Source organism: Sardina pilchardus, chromosome 13 (assembly GCF_963854185.1).
Source record: "Sardina pilchardus chromosome 13, fSarPil1.1, whole genome shotgun sequence".
Taxonomy (NCBI): Eukaryota; Metazoa; Chordata; class Actinopteri; order Clupeiformes; family Clupeidae; genus Sardina; species Sardina pilchardus.
Genome location: NC_085006.1, coordinates 23,444,374 through 23,470,709, shown reverse-complemented (window position 1 = coordinate 23,470,709; position 26,336 = coordinate 23,444,374). Strand labels below are relative to the sequence as shown.

At 47.1% G+C, this 26,336-nt stretch overlaps 1 protein-coding gene across 1 annotated transcript in view; it reads left to right on the top strand.

Moving 5' to 3' along the window:
• The window catches only part of dock10 (dedicator of cytokinesis 10), a 91,387-nt gene that overhangs the window by 25,350 nt on the left and 39,701 nt on the right, over nt 1–26,336 (top strand). The window contains 14 exon segments of the mRNA XM_062552066.1: nt 7,848–7,930; nt 11,480–11,552; nt 12,154–12,297; nt 13,247–13,381; nt 14,597–14,783; nt 17,919–18,004; nt 18,408–18,491; nt 20,711–20,866; nt 22,695–22,919; nt 23,119–23,241; nt 24,275–24,357; nt 24,828–24,950; nt 25,599–25,678; nt 25,880–26,067. Of these exon segments, the coding sequence (XP_062408050.1) occupies nt 7,848–7,930; nt 11,480–11,552; nt 12,154–12,297; nt 13,247–13,381; nt 14,597–14,783; nt 17,919–18,004; nt 18,408–18,491; nt 20,711–20,866; nt 22,695–22,919; nt 23,119–23,241; nt 24,275–24,357; nt 24,828–24,950; nt 25,599–25,678; nt 25,880–26,067 (1,770 nt within the window).

Sequence of the window (26,336 nt, the reverse complement as noted above, 5' to 3'; positions counted from 1 at the left end):
AAGTGCATATTAGAGCGGAGGGGGCCTGGCTAAAAGAGGACAGGGAGTTCTACCGTAAGTCATTATTTTTAGCGTGTCGTAAGTCCTGCCAGGACGGCAGACAGCAGATTTAACAGGTAAAGCAGATGTAGTGTGCAGAGAGAGAGAGAGAGAGAGAGAGAAATAGAGAGAGAGAGAGAGAGTATAGTGCGTATAAACAAAACAGTTTATCCGCTTGTAGGAGGCTTTCTTTCAGACACACTGATATAGCACTATTCCACAAAAGTTCAATCGTAACTTTGTAAGTAGACATTTTGATGAGTCCCATATAGGGATGCAGTGGAGGCTAAGCACAGTTTAACCTCTGACATTTCAGAAATAGAGTTTATCCACCTCTTATTAGAGTTTAGAGTTTATCCACCTCTTATACATACAGACGGCATCTCGTCATACTCATGGTTCCCGCCCCCAGTTACCGTGGTTACCATGGCTGAAACATCCCCGTGGGGGAAAACATTCGTTTCCACTCCATGCAATCTAATGGAGGTGGACGGTGTGAGTACAGAAAACACCTTTAAAAAGATTAAATATTTTAACAAAGATCAATAAACGGCTAAACCACGTTTGGACTGATAGTTATCTCTGTATCACCGAGGTTAAGAGTAACATTAAGTTCCCTCATTTTGCTAATTCCAGTTAAATAGCCAGAACTGTCTCGAGTACACCCATTGTAGAACTGGTGTCAATGGCCGGACTGAGTAGCTCGGTATAGCAAGCTAAGTCTTATGGCATAACACCACATACACATAAGTTGCATCTAAATGTATTCTCAAATTAATGTACATTTCCTACAATGTCCGTGGGAATAGTTTTAATACGTAATGTGTACGTTGGTTATGTTAAACTGATGATATTAAAGTTAGCTAGTTAGCAACCTAATGAAGCTACCATCGAATATTAGCTTCCAGCGAAGCTTGTCATCAAAATTGGGAAACTGAGAGTGAGTTAAGTTGTTAGCATACACTGGACAGTTAAACACAATTCCTTCACATCATTGTGTTCAGAAACAAGCAGAGCTGCATTTGAAAGTAAAACGAATATATAAAGTGTAACTGTTAGCGAGTTCGCCCATTCACTTTCACTGTGCGATGTTAGCATGTTTTCCCCCACAGAGGGGGCGGCAACCATAGATATATGGGCGGCAACCTTCTAACCGTCTGTATCTATTAGAGTTTAGAGTTTATCCACCTCTGAAAAGATTCATTCATTCATTCATCAATTGCAACTTTTAACATTCCAATGTAATGTAATGTAATACCACTTGTATGGTTATCAACATTGGACTAATACCTCCGCCATCATCAAACATGTTCTGCATGTTTTTTGTTTTTTTAAAATATGATACCGCATAGTGCAGTCAACCTTACCGTGATCAAAGAATTCATAGTTTACCCACCTCTTTTTTTACCACTACATCCCTGTCACATGGCACTAAACACATTCAAAAAGGGGCATGTTTTGCATGGCTTCCCTCAATGGAAACACCGACCATTCACAATTGTGTTCTTTCAACTTGTTGAAAATATCAGTGAAGTTTTGCGTAAGGCTGTAATGGAAACCAGGCAAGAGTTCAGCTCTTAGCCGCAAAAAGGCATGAAGACAGACACTATTTATCGGAGAACTACACAGATGCTCTCTCTGTTTGTGTGACCTGTCGTTGTGTTTCGTTGTGTGTTTGTGTTTGCATGTGTGTGCGTGTGTACTATGTTTGTGTGACCTATCCTTGTTGTGTTTTGTTGTGTGTGTGTGTGTCTGTGTGTTTGTGGTGTGGTGTGGTGTGGTGTTTGGGTGAACATTCTTGAGTTCTATCCCTACATTAGTTGGTGCATGCGTGCATTTGTGTGCCAGTGTAACCATTTGTTTGTGTATGAGAAAGAGAGGGAAAATGGGTGTATGTGTACAGTATGTGTGTGTGTGTGTGTGTGTGTGTGTGTGTGTATGTAGATGTTGTGTGTGTGTGTGTGTGTGTGTGTGTGTGTGTGTGTGTGTCTAGATGTTGTGTGTGTGTGTGTGTGTGCCCAATACCATGGTGGCTGGCTGTTCCGGCCTGGCTCCAGTGCCTGTGCCTAATCCAGCCAAGAGCGGCGGCTTCCTTGTGGTTTGACCCAGTTTGGTGGCGGGCCGAGCTGGGCAGGGTTCTGTGGCGCTGTGTGGTCCTCCACACCCTCCCACCCGCCCTCCGAGGTTCTGATTCGGCTCTGAGCCGGGCCAGAAGTGGCCCAAATCCTCCTGAGCGAGAGTCGGGCCAGTGTGTGTGTGTGTGTTGTGTGTGTGTGTGTGTGTGTGCATGTGTGTTGTGAGTGGTGTGTGTGTTTGTGTGCGTGTGTGTTGTGAGTGGTATCTGTGTGTGTGTGTGTGCGTGTGTGTTTTGTGTGGTGTGTTTGTGTTGTGAATGGTGTTTGTGTTGTGAGTGGTGTGTGTGTGTGTGTGTGTGTGTGTGTGTGTGTGGGTGTGTGTGTGTGTGTGTTCTATTGGCATGTCCGTGTGGCGTTTCCCTCCGTGGGACAGAGCATCTGGAGCAGCGCAGTGGAACTGGAGTCTGACGCCACCTCCAGTGAGGTCACCCAGTGCAGCTGAGTGTGTGTGTGTGTGTGTGTGTGTGTGAGAGAGAGAGAGAGAGAGAGAGAGAGAGAGTGTGTGTGTGTATGTGTGTGTGAGAGAGAGAGAGAGAGAGAGAGAGAGAGAGAGAGAGAGTGTGTGTGTGTGTGTTTTGGCCTCCAGTGTGATCTCTCCAGCTGAGTGTGTGTCCGTGTGTGTGTGTGTGTGTGAGTGTGTGTGCGACTTGGCCTCCAGTGAGGTCACCACATGCGGCTGAGGGTGTGCGTGTAGGTAGGCCCAGATCAGGGCCAAAGCTGGATGAGTCCAATCTGTTCTGTGTGTGTGTGTGTGTGTGTGTATGTGTGTGTGTGTGTGTGTGTGTGTGTGTGTGTGTGTGTGTGTGTGTGTGTGTGTGTGCGTGTGTGGGGGACTTGGCCTCCACTGATGCCACTCTGTCCAGCTGAGTGCGTCAGGGCCAGGAACACCCGTCCATGTCCACTTCCTGTCTCCCTCTTTGGAGCAGGGCTGCAGAAGCAGCCTGTGTGTGTGTGTGTATTTGTGTATATGTGTATATTTGTGTGTGTGTGTGTGTGTGTGTATGTGTGCATAGCTGTGGAGGCGGCCTGAGGGATGCTATGTGGAACACTATATTTCTACCAGGTCAGAGCTGGTCAGTCATCATCTACGGTAATTGCCATGTGCTCGTAAATAATCGGTTATTAGTGATGGCGTTTCTTATGCTCAAGAGCCAGCTCAACTTAAGTGGGATAGCAATGATGGAGTCGTCATGTGTCACACAGAGGACACCTGTGGGGATGTGGTGACGCTCTACGGTACCTCCTATGAGATTATTCTCTATATGTTAGAGATTACAAGCCTAAACCTGACCCACACTCTGATGTACTCACAGAATCTATACTGATCTAGTCCTGGCTACACTCTACGTAGATAGACCTGTGGTGTGTGTGTGTGTGTGTGTGTGTGTGTGTGTGTGCACATGTGTCCTCTGAATTCCCTCTGTATAGTGGAGGAGCGGGGGCTGCTTGAAGAGGTCAGTAATGCGCCAGGTCCAGTTGGACCGTAACTGGCCAGTCTGCCTGTGGCCCCGGGGGGACGGGATGGAAATGTAATATCTGAGAGTCAGAGAGGGAGATGCTGCACTGATATGCAGATGCGCTTTCATTTGGCCAGTTTATCACCATGAACCCAGCGCAGGGTCTGTGCCATTCCCAAGTTTTGCAGTCAGGCAAAATGACTCCTTAATGGCCCATGTTAATGTGTTAAGCGAAGATTTGTTGCTCATTAAACATTTGAAATCGGTGGACTTCCTTTACTTAAGTGTGTGTGCTGGGTGGGGGTGTGTATGTGCGTCAGTATCAGACGGAAGTGAAACAGTCGTTGGCGCAGGAGGAAGTGTGTGTGTGTGTGTCCGTATGTTTAATTTAGCAGTGTGAGCTTCGCAGTCTGTCATGGCTCAGTTGCAACAGGAACTCGGATAAAACCTCAGATCCTGTGCAGACTGCAGTCAGTCAGGCCTCAGTGCTGTACCCCTGTCTGTCTGTCTGTCTGTCTATCTCCTCCTGTCTGTCTGTCTGTCTGTGATGGAGAGCTCTACAAGACAGACCAGGCTCCTCTTCTTCTCTCTGGAGCAGGTGCGGACATCCTGGGCTCCAGAGAGTAAAAGTCCTGCCATATATTCTTTCTACCTGTGCACTTAACACAGGTGCTATCACTAATTATTTGATCTACCTGGCTGCTAATTAGGATGAGCCTGTTTACTAAATGGTTGAATCAAATACTTTGCAGGATTTTCTTTTCTTTCTCAACCCGGAATGTCCACCGCCGCCCTGGAGGAGGTATTGCATGGAGGTTCTCTATAGGCCTGGAGAGAGTGACTGATTTCCCATCCACTCCCATTCATTTCAATGGATGATGCTACGCTAGCTGCTACTCCAGTCCAGAAAAGTGCTAAATAACTTGACCCCCAACTTCTTGCTTTGTGGTGCAAATCGCTGGATCTGCAAATGCCACAGGACACGTAAAGATCAAGTGACACAGGCACATGATTGGAAGTAGCCAATAGGAAACATTCCTTCTGGACAGCTATTAGTACCACAATAGCAGTGTTTTTCCTAAGTCATTATAGAATTATGCTATACAGATGTATACAGTATATAAAAAACAAAATCTCAAAATGACAGGTCTCCTCTGGTGTTTTCAAAGGCTCCAAAGTGCGTGCGTGCGTATGTATGCGTATGTTTCCCAGAACTTTGATTTTAGAGCAGATTCTGCCCTAATCTGATCTGGTCTCTATCAAAACCCCAGTGTTACCTGTAATCATTCCCGAACGTCTTGCGTCTGTCTGCGGTCTTGGAATGACTGACACTCCTTATTTTGCTCACCTCAACTTCTTCATTGAGCGCTTTTACTTGGGTCACAGTCATTTCATTAGCGCGGCAGATATCAATGGCTTTTACCAAGGTTAAGCCCGTTTCTCTAAGCAGTCTTGCACGCACATGATCTTCGCGCACGCCACAAACAATTCGGTCTCGTATCAACGAGTCATGTAGATCCAGGAATTCACAGTCTTTTGCTTTGTTTTTTAAGTCAGTAACATATGCATCAATACTTTCGTTGGGGCCTTGTGCTCTCGTGAAAAACAAGTGACGAATGTACGTTACGTTTTTTCTTGGTTCACAGTAGTCTTTGAATTTTTTCTTCAGCACATCCAGTTTGTCCTTTTCAGCCTCCTCGAACGAGAAAGTGTTGTAGATTTTAACTGCTTCCTCCCCAGCGACATGCAGGAAGGTAGCACACTGGACTTTGCTGGATTTTTCTGCTATTCCACTAGCGATCAGAAACAAGTCGAACTTCTGCTCCCACAGCTTCCAGTTTTCGGCTATGTTGCCTTCAAAACTAAGCGCAGATGGCGGCTGTAACTGTGCCATTTTTCTTACACCGGTTAACTTCTGACACCATGTAAAGTATGAACGCCAGAGATCAAGGACCAAACATAACACATGTGTTGAGACGTACTGAGATCTTTAATGAAAGCTTGTCACGTGATTATAAAGACATTGTACGGGTGCCCGTAGGCGACATACATCACAGTGGTGACTCGGTGACGGATGTGTGTGGTGAGGAAAGGTGGGGGGCAAAACCTGTATATGTTGTGTGTGTGTGTGTGTGTGTGTGTGTGTGTGGGGTTCTCACCCCGTCCAGAAATAACCACCACTGCTGCTTCTGCTGCACACCGTCTCACATACACTAGCAGATGTATTTGCAAACACACACACACTTTCTCTCATCTCGTTCTCAGATGCACACCACACACACACACACACACACACACACACACACACACGCACACACTATCTCTCTCTTCCTCTTTCTCTCCTTCTCTCTCACTTTTTCACTCACACGCACACACATACTGTACACACAAAACCTACTGTCCTGTATATGACATGAAGTGACACATGTGTATATAGCAGAAATCCTCACCCTATCATTTATGTGCAATTGGAATGTGCACATTTCCAACACGCAGCGGCCCTTAGAGAGCTGTCTTCATGAAACCATGTTACACCTCTTAGGATGACACACACACACACGCACACACACACAAACACACACACACACACACACACACACACACACACACACAAGCACACAAACTCAGACACACACACACAGAGAGAGAGGGAGGGACACACACAGACACACACACACACACACACACACACACTGGCCAGTGAATGGAAAATGTTCCTTGAATGTTTTTCACAGCGGTGATGTTTCCGTGCCAGATGTGTCTACATGTTGAAGCAGGAGTGTAGCCCTGCTCACTGCTCCTCGCTCCTCACAGAGGGGGCGGCAGCAGCAGTGGAGCTCACAGGTAGAAGATAAAGAGCTTCTGGAAGCTGTGTGACACTGTGGGAGCACTCTGCCTAAGACATGTCCATCCATCCTGCAGAGAGCCTATTGTAAACACCTACAGTACATGCAAACGTGTGTGTGTGCGTGTCCGTGTGTGTGTCCGTGTGTGTGTCTGTGTGCGTGTCCGTGTGTGTGTCTGTGTGCGTATGCTTGTCTGTCTGTGTGTGTGTGTGTGCGCATGTCAATGTGTGTGTGTGTGTGTGTGTGTGTGTGTGTGTGTGCGTGTCTGTGTGTGTGTGTGTGTGGGGGGGGGGTTATTGCAAACACCTACATCCAGCCTTCATCTCGGCTCTGGACTGGAATGCCAAAGCAGCCAGTCGCCTCTCTGGAGAGGGAGTCAGAGTGAAACTGAGTGCCATTATGTGCTCACTGGGCTCAGAGTGTCCTTCCTCAGGTAGATTCACTTCTCAAAATCTGCACGACAGGCCAGCCTTGCAGTTGGAGGAATCAATACTTCACATTGCACTTTTGTTTCCTTCTCTTTTGCGCTTCTGGTTCCACCTATTTACACGCATTTCATTGTCTCTGTACTTGTAATCTGCAGAATGACCATCTAATCTAATCTAATCTAATCTAATTTAATATAATGGCTCTATCCTCCGTAGCAGAGATGCAGACCCACACTACAGCCTCATAACTCGTTACCTTTCGCTTTAAGGAAAATGGTCACAAATTTGTGTTTTGTGTTTAGAATGTTCCTGAAGGAATATTCTGTTTGATGTTGTGCTCAAATGTCCATTTTCAATGAGGAAGTGTGAGTGTAATTTTTCAAGTGTTAGGATTCTGGAATGACCTTCAGAAAAACCCTTGAGGTGGTTTCTGGTTTCCCTACACGGGGGAGCTTTTTAGGGCAATGTTGCTGGACAATCACATGACAGGTTTCTAGCATTCTGATTGGATGATCACGTTTCACATGTTGCCTGCTAATGGTTTATGTTCTCCAAATAGAAATGCATTGTTTCATATCGTAAGTGTCCAAGCACAACATTGCCTGGCAAATGACTGGAAAAGTGGCCCTGAGTAAGATCACGGTCACTCCATTTTGAAGGTGCAGTAAGACTTGAGTTCAGGCCCCGGCAGTGGCGCAACTGGCTGGGGCACCTGCACCGTACGCTGGCGACCCGGGTTCGATTCCCGCCCTGTGGTCCTTTCCAGATCCCACCCCGACTCTCTCCCACTCACTTCCTGTCATTCTCTCTACTGTCCTGTCCAAATAAAGGCATAAAAAAAAAAAAAAAAAAACTGGAGTTCACCTGTCTCACTTATGCTCACGCTCCTGTCTCACCTATGCTCCCACTCCTGTCTCACCTCCTGTTGTGCTCCTCTCGCAGGCCTGCAGGTTCTACAACTCCCAGCTGCACATCGTAGAGTTTAAGCATGAGGAGTATGCTGGAGACCACCGCACGCTGCCCAGGTACGCACAACACCGGATTCACTCATCCCTCTCACCTGAGTCACTCTCTGACATGATTCACTCATGCCACTCATCTGATTCACTCTCTGACATGATTCACTCATCTCTCTCACCTGAGTCACTCATCTCTCTCATCTGATTCACTCATCTCTCTCATCTGATTCACTCATCCCTCTCACCTGAGTCACTCATCTCTCTCATCTGATTCACTCATCCCTCTCACCTGAGTCACTCATCTCTCTCATCTGATTCACTCATCTCTCTCACCTGATTCACTCAGTCAACTAATTCATCTAGCAGACACTTCTATGTTGTATCTAAAGCGGTTTGTAATACCACTAGCAGATGGACAAGCAGCAGAGATCCATCCTCTTGAGCTGGTTTATGTGCTTCCTGGTTGTTTAACCTCTGGTGTTGCAGTATTCAGCGCCTCAGGCCCCTAGTTTAACTGCAGGAACACTGCATTCATGCACTTAGCAGATGCTGCAATCCATAGTACCGGTCATCTACGGTGCTCTCCATCGAACACATAGAACCGATCATCCACAGTGCTCTCCATAGAGTGCATACTGTAGAACTGGTCATCTACGGTGCTCTACACTGAGCACATAGAACCAGTCATCTACGGTTCTCTCTATCAAGCACATAGAACCAGTCATCTACGGTTCTCTCTATCAAGCACATAGAACCAGTCATCTACGGTGTTCCACATAGAGCACATAGAACCGGTCTTCTGCAGTGATCCCTGACCTCTGACCTTCCGTGGGCCTGGCGCTCGGCACCAGTGGAATGTTTTCCTCTCTCCCCCAGGGGTTGCCATGGTGGACTGGGGTCAGTTCGCATGACCCCCTCCCTCCGCTAGCCGCGAGCCTGGATGCTGAGCCGTCACCATTCCCACATATTTTTAGCCATCCTGGATCTCTGTCCATCCGTCTGTTCGCTCACACACACACACACACACACACACACACACACACATACGCACACGCACACGCACACTGAGCAGAGTACTAGAGGAAACCCAAAACGTTATTTTCGCAAAGGCCCTCGGAAATGCTTGTGGTCTGCCTTTTACATAATGGACGTTGTAAATAGACGTTCTGGTCGTGTCCTATGGGCCTCTCATGTGTCCGAGTGGAAAAACAGAGCAGTTCACTGCGAGGCTAAAAATCTGATGTAGCGGGACGTCTTTCGCGAAGTGGGGCATCTCTCGTGCAGTGATATGTCTCAAGTGTAGTGGGACATCTCTGATGCAGTTGGAGATCATGGGAGACATACATCTCGCACATACTGTATTGGAACATCTCTGGTGTAATGGAACATCTCTGGTGTAGGGAGACATCTCTGGATTAGTGAGACATCTCGTACATGTTGGAATATCTCTGGAGTAATGGAATATCTCTGGTGTAGTGAGACATCTCTGGATTAGTGAGACATTTCTGGATTTGTTGAGAGATTTGTCATGCAGTATTTTGAAACATCTCTATTGTAGGAAGAGGTCTCTAGTATAGTGAGACATGTGTCAGGTAGTGGAACATCTCTGGTATAATGGGACATTTCTCTGGCCTAGTGAGATCTGTCTAAGGTTGGCTCGAATTGCGAAGGGGAAGCAAGAGAGGAGAGGATTTAGAACATGATGTCATGTGACATCAGCCAGATTCCTTGGCTGAGCCTCCCAGCCTGCCTTTCAGAAGGGCAGCTACGGCATCCTCACATCACAGAGCACTCACAAAGGCCTCTCGCACATCAGCGGATCTGAGCAGGCACCGGTGCAGACGCCCTTCTGTGGGGTCCTGTCAGGCAGGGAGACAGATTGGGCAGGCTAGGACTCGGGGCAGTTCTGTGCTCGTAAATCCACCACGTTGTCTAGAGGAGGCAAGACGGGGGTAATTAAGGCCAGGGTAACTTTCTCACAGTAACAATGCTGAGGGGCAATAGGAATGCCCTTCTCCCCAGACCCCTTCTGAACGTGTGAAAGGATGAATAGCAAAAAGGCTACATCCACCGTTACATGGCTCACGTCCTCCATGGAATGCAATAAACATGAATAATTGAGATGAGACGCAATCCAAACGAGGAGCAATAAAATGAATAATTGAGATTAGATAAAGCGGACAACCGAGACTGCATTTTTAAAGCCTCCTGAACGTGTTTACATGTTTTTTAAATGTCAGGCCCTGGGGACGTGGGTAATGAGATCACACTGGTGGAGAGACTGTGTCACCTGCTATGGATGGAGGCAGCAGCAGCAGCAGCAGCAGCAGAGGGGAGGCTGCACAGTACAGCACAGTCTACACACTCTCTAACTGAGCAAAGCACACTCTATATGGTCTTCAACTGAGCACAGCAAAATCAAACCAGCACACTCTTTGCACTCTTTAACTGAATGCTGCAAAGTCAAACCAGCACACTCTACACACTGTTCAACTGAATGCTGCAAAGTCAATCCAGCACACTCTACACACTGTTCAACTGAACGCAGCAAAGTCAAGTCAGCACACTCTTTGCACTGTTTAGATAAATGCAGCAAAGTCAAGCCAGCACACTCTACACACTCTTTAACTGAATGTTGCAAAGTCAAGCCAGCACACTCTACGCACTGTTTGACTGAACGCAGAAAAGTCAATCCAGGTTACATCCTCAGCATTCGTCAGGCCTCCTAATTGTTTGTGAGAAGCGGAGAGGAGGTGCGGTGGCGGGAGGCGGCCAATTGAATCAGGAGAATGGATGGGACGGCAGAAAGAAGACGGCACACAGAGCTGGGGGGGTGGGGGTGGGGGGGGGGTCATGGAGTTTGGGGAGCGTGATTTGAGGATGCGGAGAGAGAGAGAGAGAGAGGTGTGGAGGATGTTGGCTGGGTGGGGGGGGGTCATGGAGTTTGGTGAGGGTGATTTGAGGATGCGGAGAGAGAGAGAGAGAGAGAGAGAGAGAGAGAGAGAGAGAGAGAGAGAGAGAGAGAGAGAGAGAGAGAGGTGTGGAGGATGTTGGCTGGCGGAGGGAAATGGCGGGTGGCAGCTAATGTAATGAATGTCCAGCCCCAGCCCTTCCCGTCTGGCTGGGCCGGTGCAGCCTAATGCTGATGGATGGCCGTAGAGCCCGCCCCCACGCCCTCCCATTCGTCTCGCCTGCTCTCTCTCTCTCTCTCTCTCTCTCTCTCTCTCTCTCTCTCTCTCTCTGTCTCTATGCCCCCTCTCCTTCTCCTCCTCTCTTTCCCTCCCTCTCTTACTCTGTCCTTTTCTCTCTGTAACAGTCTCTCTCTCTAACAGTCTCTCTCTCTATCTCCCTCTCCCTTTCTTTCTTTTTTCTTTCTTTCTTTTTTTGTTTTGTCTTTCGCTCCACTTAATATTAACTGTCCATATGTACGGTTTATTTAGTTCAGTGTTTCTATGTAAGTTCATGTTGTGTAGTTAATGTGTAATATGTGTATATTTATATTTTTATCAAGTTTCTAGGTTTTTGCCTATAAATCAACATTAAAGACTAGAATGAGAGTGGTACTTCTCTGCCCTTGCATTTACCCTATTCTCTTGTGCTTTGTTTTCCTTCCAGAAAGCTCTACAAGGCTGAGAAGCTGCCCTCTCACTCCTTCGAGATCGACCATGAAGACGTGGACAAGGATGAGGTCAGTTGCCCGGCAGTGACCCTGTCATTATTTAGCCCATAACGAGCTGCCTCTGGGGCGGCTTAATTCCACTAGCCGAGGTGCTGTATATTAAAATGGAGATGCATGGCAAGTGAATTATGGGATGGAAATGATAGCTTAACAACCAGCTGGCTCGGTGCCAGGGCTTGGTGTTGATAAAGAGGGGGGGGGGGGGGGGGGGGTGGAGAGAGCTGACTCATGAGATCAGTTGTGAGCTGTGAACATGAGTTGTGTGCCAAGGGCCTGCCCTGCTAGGCTGGCGTAATTCACTGCAGTCAATCAATAAGGCACCAATCTGCACATCACGCTTAATTGAGCCCGGCGAGAACGAAAACCAACACTAATTAATCTGCAGTGGCCTCGAGTGACCCTCGAGAGGAACTCAGGACACTGAGACCCAGCAGGCAGCCTGAGTCTGAATTCTCTCCCCCCCATCCGTCCTCTCCCTTCATCTTGGCTCTGGGCTGGAATGCCAAAGCAGCCAGTCGCCTCTCTGGAGAGGGAGTCAGAGTGAAACTGAGTGCCATTGTGCGCCATCCTGGCTCCCCGCTCACCGTGCGCTGTGTGCTGTGTTCCGCAGGACACCACGTCGCTGTCGTCGTCCAAGGGCGGCGGCGGGGGAGGGGGCGCTGGCAGCGGCACAGGCGGAGCTGGCGTCTTCAGATCTGGCTGGCTCTACAAAGGCAACTTCAACAGCACCGTCAACAACAGCATCACTGTCCGGGTGAGGAAGGGGAAGTGGACGCCGCCACCGCCACGCGCTGGGTCTGGCTCTCGGCCTCTAAGCTCACAGGCCGGCTCATCCTCTCTCATCTCTCACTTATCCCTCTCTCTCTCTCTCTCTCTCTCTCTCTCTCTCTCTCTCTCTCTCTCTCTCTCTCTTTCTTTTTCTATCCCTGTTGCTGGCCCACTGTGGCAAACGCCTACTGTGTCTGAAAGCCAATCCAGAAACACCTGCCTGAGCATCCATCTCTCTCTCTCCATCTCGTTCTGTTTCTTTATTTCTCTTTCTCTCCCTCTCTCTCTCTCTCTCTCTCTCTCTCTCTCTCTCTCTCTCTCTCTCTCTCTCTCTCTCTATCCCTGTCACTGGCCCACTGTGGAAAACGCCTACTGAGTTTGAAAGCCAAGCCAGAAACACCTGCCTGCTGAACATCCATCTCTCTTTCTCTCTCTTTCTCTTTCTCTCTCTCTCTATCCCTGTTGCTGGCCCACTGTGGTAAACGCCTACTGCTGTGAAAGCCAAGTCAGAAACACCTGCCTGTACATCCATCTCTCTCTCTCTTTCTCCTCTTCTCTGTCCATCTTTGTGAAAGAAATCCAGTTATACTCATCTGCCTATTTCTAAAGAGTATAACTAGATATCTTTCATGTAACAGAATATCTGTGGTAATGAGCATACGGTATGTTTATAGTATAATGTGAAGACCATAGATATATCAATGAATCCAAAGTCACAAGGCGTGTAGCCTTCTATGAGAGAATGCAAACAACAGCAAACACACCCATCAGTTTCTGTCTCGCTTTCAATCTGCCATATTGATTTTCCATGTTTGCTCAGTAGCGTGTATGATTGCACTGCACCTGATTCATTAAAGATGACGGTGTGTTATTTGCCACGCACCCATCATGATTTGAACGCCGCTTTGTTGTGCGATTGTTTGGGACGTCCACAGTCATTCAAGAGGAGGTACTTCCAGCTGACCCAGCTGACCGACAGCTCCTACATCATGAACTTCTACAAGGACGAGAAGATCTCCAAGGAGCCCAAGGGCTGCATCTTCCTGGACTCCTGCACGGGGGTCGTCCAGGTGAGAACGCCGTGTCACTCGTGCTCATTCCCAGGTGTCGGCGCTAATGATGGCCGGCTTTCCCAGACTCATTAAGAAGCTCTTAAGTACTTCTAAGAACTTCTTAGGAGGAGTGCTCGAAAAACGTTCTAAGAACGCTCCTAAGAAGTTCTTAAGCCCTTAAGAGCTTCTTAACGAATCTGGGAAACGCGGGCAATGTCAGTACAGATGTTGAAATGGTCGTTTTGTAAATCCCTTCACAGGCCTATGGGGGGGATGACTCACAACTGCAGTACGTTAAGCTTGTAAGCCTTTAAAGTATTTGTTGGAAAATTGTTTGGGGGGGTTTATGCATTAATCTGATAGGACAGGGCAGACAGAGAGTGACAGGAAGAGAGAGAGAGAGAGAGAGAGAGAGAGAGAGAGAGAGAGAGAGAGAGAGAGATTTTGGATCGGGGAAAGAGTAAGACCCAGATCAGACTCCAACTCGGGTCCTGTGGGCCGGTGGACCCCAATATTTTAGGGGCGCTATAAACAGTTGCGCCACAGCACCCCTCGTCTTCAAAGTATTTAAACGTCTTTAATGATGGCTGGACTGATACTAACACCATGTGCTAATGGTGAAGATCCAGACATAGACTGTAGACTAAGAGGAAGAGAGGTCCAGATGGATGAACACATCCACAGCCATAAGGTGCATTCTGGTCGCCAACCTCCCTCAGCTTTCTTGGAGTGACTGCAACAGCACCAAACGCATCCATCCATCTTAACCGCCTCGCTCAGTATCCGGCCAATTGATATTCTATAGCGCGTATTAACGCGGTCCAGATGCTGGAGAGAGACCTAGACGTGCTCCAGGTCGGCAGGATTAATGCGGCATGTCAGGGCATGTCAGTGTAAAGCCTTGCGTGGCTGAGTCCAAAGGGCAAGCTGCCAGACTCCAAAAGTCTCGACTTGTCATTTTCTATTTTAAGTGCTTCGTTTCACACAGTTACATCAGCCTCATTGAAGGGGTTTTAGCTTTTTTTGAGTTTTTCCAGATTGTGGCTGAGTTGGAAAACGGATGAACTCGAGCAGCACAGATCTCAGAGGTCAAATGAGGTCACCTCGTGCGTTCCAGAGTCAGTTCTGATCATCGCAGCTGGGCCCAACTTGTGGGGCATATTGACCCCATACTCTCTACTTCCACTCCACTTCCATGTGTGTCTCTGACGCGGGGCCTGCCTGTCCTTTCAGAACAACCGTCTGAGGAAGCACGCCTTCGAGTTGAAGATGAACGAGGTGACGTACTTCGTGCTGGCGGCCGAGAGCGAGCAGGACATGGAGGAGTGGATCAGCACGCTCAACCGCATCCTGCAGATCAGCCCGCCGGACGCGCCGGTCCTCGACCGCAAGAGCGTCGACCTCAGCGACACGCGGCAGGGTGAGTCTGGACGACCAGGGTGGGCAAGAGGATGGAAGGGGGCAGATGTGGAAGACAGACCAATAGGGTCAATATGTTTGTTTATATTTCAGTTTATAGTTCTCATCAGACGCTTTTGACCAAAGCATTATATTAATATCAAAATGAACGATTTAAGGTCAAGTCTATAAGTGTAAAAAAAAATGGCAATATTAGTAATTAGACTGAATTTAAGTAATACACAGTAATAAGAATAGCCATAAACATACACAAACATGACTCTGTAGCAATGTATTAGCTAGATACAAGGTTGCAAACAGATGAGTCAGTACAGTATGCAGTATACTGTACTGTGCAGTACAGTACAGTACAGTATAGCACAAGCTGGCAGGCCGGCCTGTTATAACCAGCTGGGCTCTATGATGAAGGAATGGAGGAAGGGCCACTAATGCAGACTCATAATGTGGGGTATAGTGCCAGACTACCTAGCGAGGACTATCCAGTCTGTTTACATACGCAGCTCAAAGAAAACTATCCAGTCTGTTAACATACTGTACTCAGCTCAATAAAGACTATCCAGTCTGTTTACATACTGTACGTAGTTCAATAAAGACTATCCAGTCTGTTTACATACGCAGGTCAATAAAGATTATCCAGTCTGTTTACATACTGTACGCAGCCTCAATGAAGACTATCCAGTCTGTTTACATACGCAGCTCAATAAAGACTACCCAGTCTGGTTAAGTAAACACTCAGGGCTGTTTCTAATCACCATATCTTAGGTCCTGGCTACTGTTTCAGTTTTTTGTTTCTCATGGATCCAACCATGTAATATTACACACGCACACACACACACACACACACACACACACACACACATACACACACCAACACACACAAACAGCATGTTTTTAAATCACAGCTCACATTCAATGAGCTCAGCTGGCGGGGAGGGGGGGGGGGGGGGGGGGGGGGGGGGGGGGTTGGGTTTGATTTGCCCAGTACAGACCCCTGTGGTTGATGAAAAGATAACGTGGGCCGCTGCTGCAGCCGTGTCGTGTGCTGGTGTCGTGTGCAGTGCAGCCTCTTCTGTAGCGATGGGAGCTTACGCCAGATCACTGTATCAACAGCACAGAGCCACAAAGCTCAGGGATTAGTGACAAGCGCGTATGTTTTGCTAGCGTTCACACACAGACACACACACACACACACACTCATACACACACAAGCGCGTGCGTGCGTGCATGCATAAAAACAGTCACACTCAAATGCAGACACACACACACAGACACACAAGCACACATGCATAAAAACAGCCACGCTCACACACACCCATGCACACACACAGACACACACACAGCCACAGGCACACACACCCATGCACTCATTTAGACACACGCATACACTTAAACTTGCGCACGCACACACACACACACACACACACACACACACACACACACACACACACACACACACACACACACACACACACACTGAGAATGTCGATGAGTGGATTGGGAGTGAAAAGAGCGCTGTCAGCAGCAGCCAAGGCCCCTCCAGCACCAGACCAGAGCACGCCCTTTATACCCCTCCCTCTCCCTCCCTCTCTCTCTCCCTCTCTCTCTCTCTCCCTTTTCCCTCTTTCCCTCTCTCTATCCCTCTCTCTCTCTCCCTTTTCCCTCTCTCCCTCTTTCTCTCTCCCTTTTCCCTCTTTCCCTCTCTCTCTCCCTCTCTCTCTCTCCCTTTTCCCTCTCTCTCTCTCTCTCTACTTTTATCTTTATTTGTCCCAGCCTGTTTGTTTCTCTCCACCTACCCCTCTCTTCCTCCGTCTCTTCTTTCTCTCTCGCCTCCCTCTATCTCTCTCTCACATTCCCTCTGGCTTTCTTTTTTCTTTCTCCCCCTAACTCTCACTCTCTTCCCTTTTCATACACCCCATCTCTTCCCTCTCCCTTTCTCTCCCCCCTCTCCCTCTCTCTTCCCCTCTTCCTCTCTCTTCCCCCTCTCCCTCTCTCTCTCTATCTAAATGAAAGGAAAGTAGGTCTGTGTATTCTCTGCCAGGTCTTTGTGTGCTGCTCTCGCGTGTGTCCCTGCGTTAAAGGGCTTTTGGTGGCCCCTCGTGTCCCATTCAGACGGCTGCTTTGTGAGGCCGCCACTCCAGCCATCACTGGTGGTCACGCTCAGGGCCTTTGTGCTGTCCAGGCCTGCTCTCTCTCTGTCCTCCTCTCCTCTCTCTATCTTTCTCTGTTCCTCGCTCTCTATCTCTTTCCCTTTCTCCCCTCTCTCTCTTTCCCTCTCTCATTCTTTCCTGTCTTCCACTCTCTCTTTCCCTCTCACTCCCTTCATCCTCTCTCCCCTCTCTCTCTTTCCATCCCCCCTCTCTCTTTCCCTCTCTCTCCCTCTCTCATTCCTCTCTCCCTCTCTTTATTTCCTGTCTTCCACTCTCTCTCTTTCCCTCTCACCCCCTATCCCTTTCTCCCCTCTCTCTCTTCTTTCTCCTCTTTCTCTCCATCTCTCTCTCTCTCTCTCTCTCCTTATTCTACCGCTTTCTTTTATTTCTATTCAGGGCTTGTTATGAGATTGCTCTTAGCCAGCAGTTCCTCACTCTCTGGCCAACTGCCTACATTGGCTCACTAACATTCTACAAATGGCTGCCGGGATACATGCTCTCTCTCGAATGAAGAGAATGAATCACACTGACAGGCTCTATTTCTAAATATTCTGATGAAATGCTGGATGTAGTAGAAAGCTTGCCATGGAGGAGCTGTGTGGAGTGCTACAGTATCTGAGTTGTGTCATGTTACTGGAGCTGCGTAATCTGACTGGAGTGTTCATGGCAGGGGTGTGATGAGGGGTATGTCCCTGATGTTCACTTCCTCTTTTGATTTTACTCACCAGATCAAAAGCACCTAACAGTACACAGGCAGACGGTGACACACCCTCACTGGACCATTACTGCAGTGTGTGTGTGTGGGTGTGGGTGTGGGTGTGGGTGTGGGTGTGTTCATGTGTGGATGCGTGTGTGCTTGCTTGAGTGTATTAATGTAGGTTAGTGTGTGTGTGTGTGTGTGTGTGTGTGTGTGTATGTGTATGTGTGTGTGAGTGCCTATGTTTGTTTTGTGATGTTGTGAGTGACAGTATGGTTATCTCTTCCCGCAGACATCTTTGACCTGACCCTGAGTGAAGTGGCCATCCCTGAGACGGAAGAAGCGACAGAGAACGGCATAAACCCTGAGTTGGCCAAGGTGTGTGTGTGTGTGTGTGTGTGTGTGTGTGTGTGTGTCTTGAATGTGCTTGAATAATGGCTTCCCCCTGTGTAATCTAATATGTCTGTTTGTCATGTATGTGTGTACAGATGTTAAACATATTTTGCATGTACAATGTTTATTTAAAGTTGGTTGTTGAGTAATATGTGTAGATAGATAGATAGATGCTTTATTGATCCCCAAGGGGAAATTCAAGACATTTCGCTCAATGCAGGGATTGAACCCGGGTCGACTGAGTGCTAGACGAGAGATCTACAGTAGCGTTGCGCCACTTTACGTGTGTAAGCATATGTATGTCGGTATCCATGTACATGTATGATAAGCCTACAGTATGTAATGTGTTTGTGTGTGTGTGTGTGTGTGTGTGTGTGTGTGTGTGCAGTACATCTCAGAGACAGATGAGGTGGTGAGATCTGCCAGGAGAGAGGAGAGGCTCAACCTGTTCTCCCTGGACCCAGACACACCGGTGAGTACGCACTATGTCCACTACTACTACTTTTACTACTTTTATCACATACTCTCTCTCACACACACACATGTGCGCACTGTGTTGTTGCCTGGAGTTGAAAGGATGGCCTGTACGATAAGCACTCAGCTGGCTGCACATACACCTGGCCACCACAATCGAATCTTATAGCTACACTATAATACCAGGCACCTACTGTCAGGTTAGGTTACGCGCCGACCTCTGTGATGTCAATGACCTAAGACTTCTATGTGTACAGATAAACCCCGGACTGTCTAGGAAGGTGGTCAAGTCTTCCCAAAGAATAACCAGGCTTTTTAGTACATAAGAAGTCAGTGGAACATCAAGGCCCTGACAGTTAACTCACGCGTAAAACATTCGGTCTCAGTAAACAGCTGAAACTCAGGTCATTTATAAGAGGTGCTTAGTTTCAAGGCTTAAACTAAGACTTAGAAAGTATAGAAAAGAATCACAGAAGAGAGACGTTATCTTTACCATCCTGTTTGGGAAGTGGTAGCCTCTTCCCAAAACGGAATACAAGCTGAAAGAATCGGACGTTGGATTAAAATAGTTTTATAATTCAGCATTTTTTAAATACAGCAAAAATGCGGCACAATACATCTTGTTGGTTACAATATGTAGGAAAAAGATAATTCCATTTTGTGGTGAGAAGGAAAAACAAAAGAAATTAATCCAATAGTCGTCGTAATTCCGTTTTGTGTTGAAAAAGGAAAAACGAAAGAAATTAATCCAATAGTCGTCGTAATTCCATTTTGTGTTGAAAAGGAAAAACGAAAGAAATTAACCCAATAGTGTCGGAAAAAGCAAAGAGTCCAAAAATTCTCGTTCAGTGATCTCCCTTGTCCGGGTGTAAGGCCACGAGCAGCAGGTGGATGATGCGGAGTTCCGATGTTCACTGGAGCACTAAGTCCCGCATACTTGGTTTCGCGACGACGTACGGAGTTCACATAATAACTATCAGGAGCTACAGAGTAACACAACACGTAAGACGAGGAAAGAAGAAGAAGCAGCCCCGGACTTTGGTTGACCTGCTACTTATAGTCCTGATTTTTCCGTGACCCCGTGGTCCTCCCCTACACATTCCTGGGGCGGTGCCCTCTTCACAGAACTTGATGGAAACTAAACTTACTTCAGAACATTCTAGACAGTCAAAGGCACACATCTCCGGGTTACAGAGCGGAGTTTTACATACATTCAGTGTTGACGAGAACATTCTAGTTGAGACAGAGATGCATTCAATATCGGCATTTACTGGTTTTAACATACAAACAGTTTACATTTGATAACAGGCATTACACATTAAGATGTAGCATGCATATTACATTCTATTGAGAGTTTCTATCAACAGTGTATAGCCTACTTAAACATGTTGGTTGGTCACGTTCAAACATCGTAGGCTACACATTTGCGTTCGCAGGGAGTATATTTGTTACATTCAGGATTATAAGTATTTCATTGCATTTGGTTACATTGTCGTGGTTTATTAATCAGGTAGGCTAAGAAGAGGCATGTCTTTATTGAAGGCACGTAAGTCGTTTAATAGGATTTTCATACATTTTTATTTTCACACATTATTCCCCAAAACCCCATATCTAACGTAACACTTCTTGTATGTTGTATTGGCACTTTCATAGCATAACATTTTGTTCAGTCATTCTGTCGTTTATTGGATAAGAATTTTATAGCGTCATTCTTTCAGTCTTCACAACTTTCAGTCTCACACGCTCCTCATCACCAAGCATTCATTTCAGTCTTTCGGAGCTATTTGTTCAAGTAGGCCTAATCACACACGTTCTTCAACAGTTACGCACATTCCTTCTCTTACATTCAAACTGGCGCACTTGATTCAATAGTGGTTAGCGGGACAACAGTGTACTATATGGTTTCTGTTACGTTACTTTCTTTATCTACCTAAGCAAGGTTTTCAAGGCAGGTGTCTCTCCTTGAGAGGACATCTCACATCTGGCTGATTTGCGCTAACGCAAAAGCAGCGAAGCGGGCGCGAATTCACGCATGCGTTCGGTGCTCCATGGGTGGGGCCTAGGAGTCACGACAGCACACACACACGCACACACAAACACTGTATGCACATGCACACACACAAACAAACACACACACATCCACTCCATATGAGCCCTATGAGCCCTGATAAGTGTGTGTGTGTGTGTGTGTGTGTGTGTGTGTGTGTGTGTGTGTAGATGCTGCGGACGCCCCGTTTGGAGCACCCGTGTGGGGGTGCGAGCGTGCGTCCGTATGAGGAGCGGCTGGGCCGGAGGCTCCTGGTCACCTGCAAATCCCTCACCCTCACCCTGCAGGGCTGCGTCTGCGAGACCGACAACGGACCCATCACCAACGTGAGGACCCGCTCTCTCTCTCTCTCTCTTTCTCTCTCTCTCTCTCTTTTTTTTGTCTCTGCTATGCTCTCTCTATCTTCCTCTCTCTCCTGCTTTCTCTATCTGTCTGTCTGTCTATCTATCTATCTATCTATCTATCTATCTATCTATCTATTAATATAGTGTGGCTTCCTGCCTGTTTGTATCTTAGTAACTTTCTCTGTTGTTCTTCGTCTCTCCCCATATATGCCGATGGCAGATTGTGGTATTTGTGGTTAGGACTTCGATGACTTTCATTTTGTGACAAAAAAAGTACAATGATTTCCCTGAAAAACCAACCTGTCCCATATCCTATTTTTACGCATACGACTAATGATAATTAGTTAGTCATCAACACTCTAAACTACTTATGACTGTTGAAACTGAGGAAGCCACAACTTGCGTGGGTGGTGAAGGAGCACTTGTATAATGGTGTCTTCCTGACTCTGTTAGCATACAGGAGTTCCAAAACACAATATATCACTGATACTTCATCTCAAAACAGAGGGAAATCCCATTCACAATACTATTCCAGGTCTCTTGCTAAAGTGAGATCAGTAACATTGTTTGTCAGTGAAAAGTTAGTCTAGCAGAGCAACAAAATCTGTTTAATCATAGCCTGGCCCATATGCTGTTTTTTTGTGTTATTATTTATTTATTTTGGGATTTGAGGACGTACTCCTAGAATAAGTAAAGTGGTGTGCTAGTCAACAGACTCCATCCAAATCCATCTATCTGGACTCTCAAGGCGGATCTGTGAAACGTATGAAAGACACCTTAATCTAAACCAGACTGGGTGCAGAATCCTCCCAACAGTGACTATAAAGTTTTGAATTAAAGTCGTCACTGAACAGCTTTTCAACTTTTTAATCACTGACAGGACCATTAAACAGTACAATTACAGACGAAGCATAAGCCCTCATATGTGTTGCAACCTGCACCTCCAACTCTGTAGAAGCAGGCAGACACACACACACACACACACACACATGCAGATGCACTCTGACTGCAAAGAATGTGCAGAACCACGGTTTGCCTTTTTGTCACCTCTGCAGGCCCCACTGTGCTAAAGTTACCACAGTGGCCACCTCCTGTTGTTGTTAGCTATAACCACAGGGCAAGAGTTCTCACATTCACTTACATTCACACACACACACACACACACACACACACATACATACAGAACATACAGTACATGCATTACACTCACACATGCACGCCAACATCCTTACACAGTTTCACACCATTTCAATGGGCGATTATTATGTATATGTGTAATTGTGCATTGTGTGGAGCTCTAGTGAGCTGCAGAGGTTTGTTTTGCACCTTACTGAACTGAGATATGGTGTCAGACCACCGTGTATCCATGGGCCATCTATGATCCATCAGCTATTCTCTGGGGACCTGCCATTGGTCTGTGTCGGCCTCTGGCCTTCATTGATAGTGTTTTATATTTTGTTGACGTTAGACATTTGATATTTGACCTATGACCTTTGATAGGCCTAGTGCAACTGAAAAAGGCCCAGTGTTCAGGTGATTCTTACAGATGTGATGTTCAGATCTTCCCCTGAACGTCTCTCTGAACCACATTGGATGTTCTCGACTTTCTTGTCCTTTTGCAATCGGGTCACCACAAACCAACCTGTTTGGCTGTGGTTAAATGTTTATTTGGGCACTGGACTTGAGCTATGATTTTGCAGCATATTGTGGCGTGATGCTGAGCGGTGCAAATTGTTAGTGTGCTGCGGTAGTCGCGATCCTGAGTCTATGTATTGGGTTTTAACACTCAGTTTTGGTTCTGTCCGGACAGATCGAGCCGTTCTTCGTGACGGTGGCGCTGTTCGACGTGCGGGAGGGCAGGAAGGTGTCGGCGGACTTCCACGTGGACCTGAACCACGAGGCGGTGCGCCAGATGCTGAGCGGGTCGGGGGGGTCGGCGCCACAGGAGAACGGGCTGGGCCCCCCCAACGACAAGGCGCCAGGAGACTGCCATCTGAGCCAGGACCTGGACAACTGGCTACGCTTCCCCAAACAGGTGTGTGTGTGTGTGTGTGTGTGTGTGTGTGTGTGTGTGTGTGTGTGTGTGTGTGAAAAAATGCTGTCCACAAATGTGTATTTGTGCTTTGTGATCTTTTATCATGTACTTCTCTCTGTGTGCGTGTGTGTGTGTGTGTGTGTGTGTGTGTGTGTGTGTTCTCGTGTGTGTGGGTGTGTCCATCTGTTCCCTGGTGCAGGCCATCTTCTCGGTCACTAACCCGCACACGGACATCGTGCTGGTGGCGAGGGTGGAGAAGGTGCTGATGGGAAACATCACCAGTGGGGCGGAGCCCTACATCAAGAACGCAGACTCCAGCAAGGTAGTGTGTCCTCACTGTCACGCACACACACACACACACACACACACTCTCACACCAGACCAGGGCCAGATTCATGCCAGATCAGGGCCAGATCAGAGACAAATTCACCTGCAGATTTATGATGTCATCATCAAAATAAGTGTTTAAATGGTCACACAAATGAATGGCATGACATGTTATAACCATAAACAAGTCATAAACGTATATGAAACATTCATTTACATTTTTTAAAATGAAAAGCATCATTCGGTTTTTGTCATACAGTAACAACAAGTTCAGGTTAGGATTAGGGTTGGTTAGGGTTACAGGGTTACAGTGTCATGTCACTCTTATGTAGGTACCTTCAAATAAACTCTTACCCAATATTTACATACATTAGAAACAGCGCCGTGCACTTTCCTTTATTCACAGTACATCAGTGTTATGCTACGCGGTTACTACTCCTCATACATACATACATTCCAATGTTCTGTATGCTTCCACTGTTTGGTGGGTGGTGGATGGAAAAGGCATTAAACTGTAGGAAGAAGGGGAAAGTGTGTGCTTTCTCTCCCAAAGCAGGACCCTGTTATTGGAAGCATGCTGCTGTAGGTACTGAAGTGCGGCCCTACTCTCAGGCCTCGGCCCAGGCTTTAGCTTTAAGCTGTTCCGCGTTGGGCGGGCAGATGGTTTTTGAATAAGTTTTTCCTCGGAGCGACCCAGAATTCCCCCTCATCCCCCGTCCCGAAATGTCAGAAATCTGGCTTTTGTTCTGGAGCGCTTGGAGCAGGCTACCTGTACGCCGGCCAAAATTCGCGTCTCCTCTGTTCGGCTTAATCCTACCCCTATCTAGGTCAAGGTAGATTTTGTCCATTTTTCATGGGGGTTGAAGTACAAATAAACTGCTGTTTCCTGCATCCTATCTGTCTTTCTTCTCTCTCTCTCTCCTCTCTCTCTCTCTCTCTCTCTCTCTCTCTCTCTCTCTCTCTCTCTCTCTCTCTCTCTCTCTCTTTCTCTCTATGTCTCTCTCTCTCTCTGTCATGCATACTAACAGACGGCCCAGAAGATGCTGAAGGCCAATAAGCATTTCTGTAGCAAGTTGGGGAAGTATCGCATGCCATTCGCCTGGTCTGTCCGGTGAGTACTGGGTCGAAGTGTGTGTGCTTGAGTGTGTGTGAGTGTGCGACTGTGCGTGAGTGTGTGTGAGAGTGCGTGTGTGCAAAACACCAGATCCTTTTTCGTGAAAGTATTTCACATAAACATTCTCTTCCCCCACTCCTGCCTCTCCTGCCCTGTCCTCCTCTCCACCTCTTCCCGTCTATTTCTCTCCCTCTCTTTCTTTTTCTCCGTTTCCTCTCCCACTGTCCCTCTCACTCCCTCGTTCAATCCCAGGATGTAGTGCCTGTGGCTCTAGTATGTTCATAATGAATGTTGTCATACTCCATGCTTTTAAAGATACTGTATTTAAACTTCCCTCTCCACCCCTCCATCTCTCCATCTCTCTCTCTCTCTCTCTCTCTCTCTCTCTCTCTCTCTCTCTCTTCTCTCTCTCTCTCTCTCTCTCTCTCTCTCTCTCTCTCTCTCTCTCTCTCTCTCTCCTGCATCAGATCTGTGTTTAAGGATAACCAGGGCATGGTGGACAGGGAGTCTCGCTTCTCTCCGCTCTTCAAACAGGAGAGCAACAAGATCTCCACTGATGACCTGATCAAGCTGATCTCTGAATTCAGGAGGTATGCAAACCACAGCAGCCAGTCACCCAGTCCAGTAGTCCAGTCCAGTAGTCCAGTGGTGGTACCTGTTATAAAGGGTTTGTAAGCAGTGGTAGTCAGAGTAATAACATGTAGCTACTTGAAACAGAGAGTATGTAGATACTGTCTATTTGAATGGATTTAGACTTGGATTTAGAAAACATCCCTGAAAGGCAATTTGTTGTACAGTACAGGCATATTGACACATAATCCACAACACAAACATTAAACCAGACATCTACAGCACTATTTATCTAACAAATAATATACACACATCAATAAATATAATAATGGAGAGACAGGGATTAGGGATTGCCTAATGAATATGATCTCTAAATACGGCAAGTATATTAGTGCATCAGGCAATATCACTCTGATATTGTCTGAGTGATATTGTTATTCTGTTTCACTCAGTCAGTGAAACAGAATAACATGTAGGTGCTTGTTATGAAGGATTTATTAGAAGTTTAGTTTAGTTTGTTTAACGAAGCTGATGCCTGCATGATTCTGACGTCTGAATACTGATCTCCGAAGCTGTCAGTAAAAGGCTAAACTGAGAATGGATTTAATATGTGTGCGTGTGTGTGTGTGTCTGTCTCTGTGTGTTTGTGTGTGTGTGTGTATGTGTAGAGCGGAGAAGACCAGTAAGCTCCAACAAATCCCAGGCAATCTTGAGGTCACCGTGGACCCTGTCCCCCTGGAGCATCCCAGTAAGTCCACTTCCTGTTTATCCTGGTGATCTGATTTTACGATGGAGTTGTGAACTTTTTAACCAGTATAATATATATAAGTATATGTACTGTATGTAGTATAAAGTATAAAGTCCTGCAATTTTCTTTGATGTGTGTGTGTGTGTGTGTTTGTGTTTGTGTGTGTGTGTGTGTGTGTGTGTGTGTGTCTGTTTGTCTCAGACTGTGTGACGTCCTCGTACGTGCCCATAAAGCCCTTTGAGGACTGCGAGGCGCACACGGCCTCGGTGGAGGTGGACGAGTTCCTGCTGGAGTCGGCCAAGTTCGCCCAGCCGTACCGCGTCTACCGCAACCACATCTACGTGTACCCCCGACACCTCAAGTACGACAGCCAGAAGAGCTTCGCCAAGGTAGGCAGCAGTGCAGCAGTCCGCTCTGAAGAATCCCATCTCAGAATGTGTGTGTGTGTGGCGTTAACATGAGGTGTTGAGGTTTGCTCAGATGTGGAGTGACTGTTTTAGCCATGCCGTCTGATTTGAACATCACTGAAGGGGGTTGGGGGTGGTCGTAGGGCTATGTTCAGTATGACCCTTCATAAGTGGGGGGTTGGGTGGGGGGGCTCATAGATGATCATTTGGGGGGGGGGGGGGGTCACAGGGCTATAGAGCACCTGCTCAGA